The sequence below is a fragment of the Schistocerca piceifrons genome, chromosome 1 (genome assembly GCF_021461385.2).
Source record: "Schistocerca piceifrons isolate TAMUIC-IGC-003096 chromosome 1, iqSchPice1.1, whole genome shotgun sequence".
NCBI lineage: Eukaryota > Metazoa > Arthropoda > Insecta > Orthoptera > Acrididae > Schistocerca > Schistocerca piceifrons.
In genome coordinates this window covers 767,755,716-767,764,947 of record NC_060138.1, presented here as the reverse complement: position 1 = coordinate 767,764,947, position 9,232 = coordinate 767,755,716, and the positions used below count along the sequence as shown (strand labels likewise).

General features: G+C 45.6%; 1 protein-coding gene across 1 annotated transcript in view; it reads right to left on the bottom strand.

Moving 5' to 3' along the window:
- Positions 1–318: 318 nt before the first annotated feature.
- The window catches only part of LOC124711425 (tenascin-like), a 161,473-nt gene continuing 152,559 nt past the window's right edge, over positions 319–9,232 (bottom strand). The window contains exon 9 of the mRNA XM_047241493.1: positions 319–539. Coding sequence (XP_047097449.1) covers positions 469–539 — 71 coding nt within the window. The 3' untranslated portion in view covers positions 319–468. The remainder of the gene's footprint in view (positions 540–9,232) is intronic.

The following is a 9,232-nucleotide window of genomic DNA, read 5'->3' as shown; positions in this document are numbered from 1 at the left end:
ATCGCCATTACGGTCGGAGGAAGGCACCTTCGCTGGGACCTTGCCTAGTCGGCTGTGCGGGTCTCCTGCATCGTTCCCAACGCTTCTCGGAATATGGGACCTCATCATCATCATTTCACCTGTAGCGCAAGTAGGAGCTTTCTGAGGTAGCAGAAACGTACTGTCGCAAACACGCCACTCAGAATGCAGAATCTGAAAGACAGCTACGGATTCGCGTCCTACTGAACGTCATTACACCATACACACCCATTTAAAGAAGAGAAAATCGATATTCTTGTATGTACCGTATTTATTTCATAGAAATTACAAAAGGAAACTATTTAATTAACGTACAACAGTCACATATATGAATTAAACGTATGGAAGAGAAGATACTTAAACTAGGTGAACATGTAATGTACAGGTAGAACTATGTTGCATCGCCGACTGCTGCGTTCCGCGACCAGGCGGCCGTGCGTGACGTCACGGCTACGCCATCCAGCGCGTCAGCAGGAAGAGCAGCGCGCTGCCCACAGCCAGCCACGGCCGATCCACACCACCTGCAGGCACACGACATCGTCTCATCCACACCTCATCGTGTTTAGCTTACGAATACGAGTCAAATTTACGTGAGTGTCATCTTTTACAAGATACGAATCCTATAACCTCTGACTTGCTGTCTGTTATGAGAACCTAAACTGAAAAATACATGACCTAGATGGCCTAGTTAACCATTCCTAAGAAAGCCAACTTCTTTTCACATCTAAAGGAGCTTATAATTAAACTTTCGCTACCTGAGCCCGCGTAGACGGAAGACTATTTACTGTATGGGTAATCGATTTTGTAGAAATTATGTTCAAACTGTGCGCTGCACGATTTGCGTTGCTAGTAGCGTCGGCGTCATGACTTGCCGTTAGGCTGGTACTCGTACGGTGACGCAGGGTTGAAACACAAGCTTCAGTGTGCACAGCAATTGCAGAGAGTCAACATCGGTCTGGATAAATTCGGCAGGGCTTTACTCATGAAGTTGTTTCATCAACACGACAGCAGTAATGCAAGTATCGACGCATTAGAGAAATGCAGTGAGGTCCAGAATGAGATTTTCACTCTGCAGCGGAGTGTGCGCTGATATGAAACTTCCTGGCAGATTAAAAATGTGTGCCGGACCGAGACTCGAACTCGGTACCTTTGCCTTTCGCAGGCAAGTGCTCTAACACCTGAGCTACCCAAGCACGACTCACGCCCCGTCCTCACAGCTTTACTTCCGCCAGTACCATGTTTCCTACCTTCCAAACTTTACAGGAGCTCTCCTGGTACGCAGGAGAGCTTCTGTAAAGTTTGGAAGGTAGGAAACGAGGTACTGGCGGAAGTAAAGCTGTGAGGAGGGGGCGTGAGTCGTGCTTGGGTAGCTCAGTTGGTAGAGCACTTGCCTGCGAAAGGCAAAGATCCCGAGTTCGAGTCTCGGTCCGGCACAGTTTTAATTTGCCAGGAAGTTTCACAGTGAGGTTCTCTTTCTGCACCGGGTTTGAAGAGCATGATTCGTAGGTTTGAATTATTTGGCTATTTGGGAATTTCTCCTGGGAGAGGCCGAAGGCTAAATGCGTCACAGTTTTTTAAAGAAGTTTCTGTTGCCATGGTAGAGAGTGCCGGACGCAATGTGCGACCACCAAGCAGTGCACAAGCTGTGTGACAACAGCTGGCCGTTCTATGGTCCAACGTTGTTTCGGTCAGCAGTAGAGCAGTCTCTAGTGCGATTCGAGGCTGTTGCGGATGCAGATGGTTGTCACATTGAGCATCTTCTGTAACGTGGAACGTAAACACTGAGCTCAATTAACAAATGTTCCTTTTTCATGTGGAAATTAAAATGTGTTTCTTTCAATGGATTATTCGTTGCTTTCGATAACGATTCATTGTACTACGATCCCTCTTTCTTCATGGGGGCGTCTCAAGTAGCGAAAGCTTAATTATAACCACCCCGTACTTTAATATATGTCTTATTCATTGTTGGACTATAGTTTCCTCGAACATGATACTCTTGTAGTGGTAAATGTTATTTTCCATGTAGACGACCACGAAATACCAGTGGCAGGGAGTGCTGATACGTAAGCTAAGATCATAATTGCTCAAGAAAAATTTTGCTTTATCACAGCTAAGCCATATGTGGTCTTTTGTTGACCTACGAAAGTTAAATGATAACCTATCTGAACACTGTCCGTGTCTGTCGTGTAACTGATAGGATATATATCAACAGAACACTTGAGAAAAGTTCGACAAACAGCAAAAATATGTTGCTTATCTGAACCACTATATCGTTTTTGTAAGGAATACATTTTTTTGAAGTCATGATCAACGTGTTAAAATTCCATAAAGGTTTTAAGGGTAGCTAACACATACCGAAAAAGTTTGTGCTTTCAAGTTATTATGTATTAATGCCTGGAGAAAAGTACCGGTAATATTCGCTTCCATTCAGTAAGTGCCAAAATATCGTGAACAAACGAATTTGTATAGGCTAATGCAGTCCGGGGTCATATGTATGAAGGACAAAATGAGACAAGATATCATACGGGCATTAAATAACGTGCAAAACTGACAATTTTAGCATATTATAGAAGAGAAAAGACAGCCTGTAAAAATTATAAGTGTAGGAAAGATCAAGATGCAGACAGACGCAACAACGAACTGCCTGTATCCATGACACGACGTGTGGAATATTTTGAGTTTGTGACACTTTTTGTCTGGAAGGCAGGTTAAGATTACCAGTGACAAATGATTTACTACTTGTTCCGCTATACTCACGTTGTCAAATAGGTGCTGTGAGTGCAGTGAGGCAAAAGTGGTATCGAGGCAAAAGAAACTGTGTGAATCAGAAACTCATCGAAAATGAGGCACTAAATCGTGCTGGTGCAGACGACAAACAGGAAGCTTTCGAACACAATCGCTGGAATTAGAGTAAAAAGAGGGACGAGGAGAACACAACGAAGACCAGCTAATTACAGAGATGCTCTGTGAAGGTCATGAAGGGACCACTTGGGTGGAATTTTTGTTTTTAATAATCGTATCTATTCTTATTTTGGTATGAGAAATGACTGACTTTGATATTATAATCGCAGGACTCATTCAAGTGAACAACTTCTTCAATCATAAATACAACAACAAGATTATCCCACGTTGTTAGAAGCAACATTAGTGTACCACATTAGGAACTGAGTACAAATTATTACATTTTGTAGTAAGGATCCTGTCGTAATCAAATTTCGCTTGTAATGTCATTCACAGTTTAAACCAGGCAGGGGCAACCTTTGGTAACCAGCGCACTTGATACATGTACTTGAGCTCGCGGGCCGCCTCGTAACATGAAAGCAGCGCTCTTAGGCCATAAAGTCAAAACTATAAGATCTGTGAGGTTAACATTTGTGGGTGACGCACCGATGTGAATGGGACCCCTTTCCCGAAACGCTGCGCCAGCAAATTATGCCTCAATGCATTCGTCTGGACGCTTACGCCGGCCGGATTGAAACTTAACGCGGGCCGCCTACGACCCAAGGGCCGCCGGTTGCCCGCCCGTGGTTTAAACAACGGCTTTTCCTACTACATCGACAGAAAAATTCCTTGCAACGCCGCTCTCTGATTGGATGAGTAGTGACATATCTTTAAATTCTACAGTTTTCTCTGAGTGAGTGACAGAATATAAACATCCAGCATGTCCAGCTGGGTTGACGATTCTACACAGCCGGACAATATTACGATGAATAACTTTGTCGTCTTTGTAGCGAAATGTGTCAGATGTGCTGGTTACCTGATCTCCATCCTGACTATGGGGCGAATACTTTGACTCTTGGCTGAGGCTGTGTCCTTCTGCCCTTTTTTTCAGATGCTCCAAGAAGTATACGTGCAGAGTAAGCTGCGCAACACAGAAGCCCTACCACCATAGTTGAGTAGGTTGGCGACAAGTAGCAAAGATGGTGTACCTTTAAGACTGATCGTAAGTGCTTCTGGTTCACTGATGTACAAATTGTCGAAACATTTGACCTCCTCACTTCAGCCACCGCCACATACATAACGGACTCGGGACTTTTCATTGACAAGCTGAAGAAACAAAAAACGCTTTGTTCTTATTTCTTAAAAAAAACATATCGTCTAATTTTTCATCACAGCTGCAAATTTTTATGGTATAACTAGGGTCTAAGACATCTGATCACCTTAAGATGTAAAAACAAAGTAAAAATTATATATGTTCTTTCTATTATTTTACGACAAGTAGAAAAGTATTGTACATAACCGTTAAATTTAGCTGTGTAGTTGCATATTACCTGTCATCTGTTGTATGCAGCTGTGGTCTATAGCTTAGAGAGGTAACTGGTTGTGGAAGGGCCGAAGGGAAAAAGATGTTAAGAAGGTGAAGGGAGAAAAAAAGTCGCGTGAAGGAGGTTGGAAGAGAAGGCAAGGAGAGATAGTAGAACGTATGTCATGAACACAATGGAATTTTCAGAGACGACGACAATGTAATATCAATGGCCACACGATAATAGGTGAACAGGAAGACAAGATAATCATCTACATGTCAATGAACTATGAAGGATTTGTGTCAGATGTAATTACTAGACTTTCGTAGAACCAGTTTCTGCATAGTGTTAAAATTAATGACATTGTCTTAGACTGAAGCACCGCTTGGATCAAAGGCGTCGGAAGTCATGCCAGAAGGTGTGCATAAGCTGAATTGTGGAAACTACCCTAACGCTTACTTAGATTAGACAGACAAGACGTTTCAAATACATTTCAGAGAGCGTTGCGTTTGGTGAATGTCTTCTACCATCGAAGCACGCTGTCGGAAACATTGATGCACATTTGGAAGTGCTACACAGTGAACCTAAGGGACACCTCCTGATAATGTTGTAAGGAACTGATATTTCTACTTACCGCTTACATGAGCCTGGTAATACATTGAATGACCAGAACGATTTTATCAAAAGCACATATTTTAGAAATTTCGAAGACCCCTTCCAGTCGTCTACCTCGACACAACTTCTGCGTGAGCAACAGCCCCACTCACCGAGGAGAGACGATGGCTGGGCATCGGCCCACAAACCTCCCTAGCAGCAAGCAGGCGCGCAGACTGACTTCCGCACACTTTGTACAACCTGCGTGTCATACCACGCCACCAAGCACAAGCGAATGCAATAAACAATAGAAACCGCGTCCTTTTAATTTTACTTGTTTCACTTAATTCACTTTCACAATTTTGTTATTCATAGCTTTCATAGTTTTTTTTTACTTATATTCTTCTGCGCTCTTAATATTTTAACGTTAATTTTATTTTATATAATGTTTATTTTCTGTAATTTCCACTTAAACATTTCTCTTCTACGGAAGTTAGTGTACCATTTTCTGAACGAAAATCCATTATGCCCATGCTTCATCATGCTCCCTCTCCCTATCCAAATCCTTCGCCCCTCTTCTTTCTCCCCTTCCCTCTCTTCACCCTTTTCCCCTTTCTCCCATCTCTGAATGAGCTACCTACTCAAGTCATAGACAACAGTTGCATACCACAGTGTTCTGATGTGTGGTTCGTGTAAAGACAGGACAGGTGGCTTACGGAACTACATAGATAAATTCAACAGTTATGTACAATACTTTTCTGCTTATTTTAAAATAATAGAAAGTCCGCACTTAGTTTTTTTAGTCACGCTGTAAAAATTTGTGCAACTGTGACAAGAAAATAAACGATATAAAGTATTTTTAAATATCAACACATTTATTTCTCTCGTGATCTATATGTCGGCTATAGTTGTTTCATTATTTAACAAAGTGTCACTTGAAGACTCCTGGAGTAAACTGCTCCGCTTTCCCACAGGACTTCACCCATATGTTTCATATCATCTTATCACATGCTGTTCCACGTGCCATGAGGACTTTAATTAGCATCTGAAAGGCATTGCTATGGCTAGACCACTTACTCCAGTGCAGCCACTTTTGTTATCGAGCATATCAAAAGACAGGGATCGGACTTGCCACATTGCAACACGTTAAATATGGTACAGCTTCTTTGTTTTGAGCCACATTGATGGATGGCTGGGTGACTTCCTAAGACGGATCGTGCGTGTTGTGCATCCAATCTGAGGATATTTAGGTATTTTAAAAAAAAGGTATTTCAGAGTATAAGTCACATCTTTCAGATATTCTCCCAGTAAAACTTCATCGGCGCCTACGTGCCTGACTGCCCTTTCAGGCCAGAGGCAGATCACTGTAGCGAAAGATACTGCGTAAGACATCATGCCACTTTCCCAGCGTCGCTGCTGAATAGACCGGCGATTCCACGCAACTGTTTAGCCGATAGGGAGCATGGCAGGCCCGTCATAAATGCGGCTGCTGGGGTACATATCAGATTAGTTTCTCTCTCTTGGTTTCCAGACTTCAGGCAGAGTGAATGGCTCAGCGCCGTCTGCCCTGGCACTGCTCATTAGGAGCGACCAGCAGCCCATAGACGTGAACTGCCATTCTCCTCTTCCCCATTCCTCGTTATTTACACCCCAAGCCCTAGACAGGCAATTAGCCTTCGCGCCGTACTCCAGGTCTAACCCATTCTGTATACCATAATCGCAGAATATCGTATAAGTTTCGTTTAAGTTTCTACACTCCTGGAAATGGAAAAAAGAACACATTGACACCGGTGTGTCAGACCCACCATACTTGCTCCGGATACTGCGAGAGGGCTGTACAAGCAATGATCACACGCACGGCACAGCGGACACACCAGGAACCGCGGTGTTGGCCGTCGAATGGCGCTAGCTGCACAGCATTTGTGCACCGCCGCCGTCAGTGTCAGCCAGTTTGCCGTGGCATATGGAGCTCCATCGCAGTCTTTAACACTGGTAGCATGCCGCGACAGCGTGGACGTGAACCGTATGTGCAGTTGACGGACTTTGAGCGAGGGCGTATAGTGGGCATGCGGGAGGCCGGGTGGACGTACCACCGAATTGCTCAACACGTGGGGCGTGAGGTCTCCACAGTACATCGATGTTGTCGCCAGTGGTCGGCGGAAGGTGCACGTGCCCGTCGACCTGGGACCGGACCGCAGCGACGCACGGATGCACGCCAAGATCGTAGGATCCTACGCAGTGCCGTAGGGGACCGCACCGCCACTTCCCAGCAAATTAGGGACACTGTTGTTCCTGGGGTATCGGCGAGGACCATTCGCAACCGTCTCCATGAAGCTGGGCTACGGTCCCGCACACCGTTAGGCCGTCTTCCGCTCACGCCCCAACATCGTGCAGCCCGCCTCCAGTGGTGTCGCGACAGGCGTGAATGGAGGGACGAATGGAGACGTGTCGTCTTCAGCGATGAGAGTCGCTTCTGCCTTGGTGCCAATGATGGTCGTATGCGTGTTTGGCGCCGTGCAGGTGAGCGCCACAATCAGGACTGCATACGACCGAGGCACACAGGGCCAACACCCGGCATCATGGTGTGGGGAGCGATCTCCTACACTGGCCGTACACCACTGGTGATCGTCGAGGGGACACTGAACAGTGCACGGTACATCCAAACCGTCATCGAACCCATCGTTCTACCATTCCTAGACCGGCAAGGGAACTTGCTGTTCCAACAGGACAATGCACGTACGCATGTATCCCGTGCCACCCAATGTGCTCTAGAAGGTGTAAGTCAACTACCCTGGCCAGCAAGAACTCCGGATCTGTCCCCCATTGAGCATGTTTGGGACTGGATGAAGCGTCGTCTCACGCGGTCTGCACGTCCAGCACTAACGCTGGTCCAACTGAGGCGCCAGGTGGAAATGGCATGGCAAGCCGTTCCACAGGACTACATCCAGCATCTCTACGATCGTCTCCATGGGAGAATAGCAGCCTGCATTGCTGCGAAAGGTGGATATACACTGTACTAGTGCCGACATTGTGCATGCTCTGTTGCCTGTGCCTATGTGCCTGTGGTTCTGTCAGCGTGATCATGTGATGTACCTGACCCCAGGAATGTGTCAATAAAGTTTCCCCTTCCTGGGACAATGAATTCACGGTGTTCTTATTTCAATTTCCAGGAGTGTATTTTCATTTAAAACCGGCATCTCTTCTACCACTGACAATCCATCCCATTCCCCTTCTTGTACAATATGTTGTCCGTGTCGGCATTAAATGTGCTATTTCCCAGGATAGTATCCACAGCGGACACTAAAATTCATCCAAGTTCTACTTTGGGAGCTCCTGGAAGCCGATCCGCCTGTGTGAATGACTGGTAGACTGCCAACTATGGGGAAATGCTGAACGAGTTGTGGCAGATGCGGAAACTATTGCTGCAAGGGGGAATGACTGATTGGTCAAGTCCGCAAGCGAATCATAATAACATCATGGAAACCGAGAGATTCCGTCATACTAATGACAAAGTAGAGTGTCGTTAGCAGGCCTAGGTACAACGAATCAGTAAGTATTCATGTGCCGAACCAGCAGAAAAAAGCCTGTGAAAGGTGAATATGCGAAAGTCTGAAGTCATTAGGACAGCTGTCAGTGAGTGGAAACTGGAAACAGGAAATGTGATGTCACTGCCATCCACAACGCCGCAGAGCGCACAGGAGGCACCAACATAAATACATCACCAACAAATGTGGTTGCTGATTGCTGAGTGCGGATTGTATAGTCGCAGCCCTTATGTCAGCTGCAGCTACCCAGTGCGAGGGGATGCTACGGAGCTCGACCCTCGTCACGATGATCACGAGTGTGGCTGGAAGGACGCTGCTGCTGCCAGTTGCAGTGCCAACTTCTGAAGTGTGGATGCCGCCGTCACCCTGCTGGTCTGCTGGAGACTCGGTCTGTGTGACTAGGACGCTGTCCGCCATCTACCTTTGAGAGGGAATGTCACTGCTGCTGCTCATTCCATTCCTGAGGCCGACAACGATGCTGGTACTTAAGGTGAATGTGAGTAATAGACGACAACCCTACTAGGTTTAACATTTTTCGGAAAAATACCTTTTCCGATAATATCATCTCAGCCGACTCTACACACCCCCAAGCCCACAAAATGGCCTTCTTCCATTCTTACATACACCGAGCGCTCGCTTTTCCTCTTTCAGCAGACGCAATGGGGAACGAGTTACAAACCATAGAAGTTATGACATATGGATATAAACCAGAAATTGTGAGAAAGCTCTTTAACAAGAAAACAGGTAGAAAAACTGTGACCTCATCTACACTAGATGTAGATGAGGTGCCCTTATAGGCAAAACATCTTATAAAATAGAGCTACTCTTAAA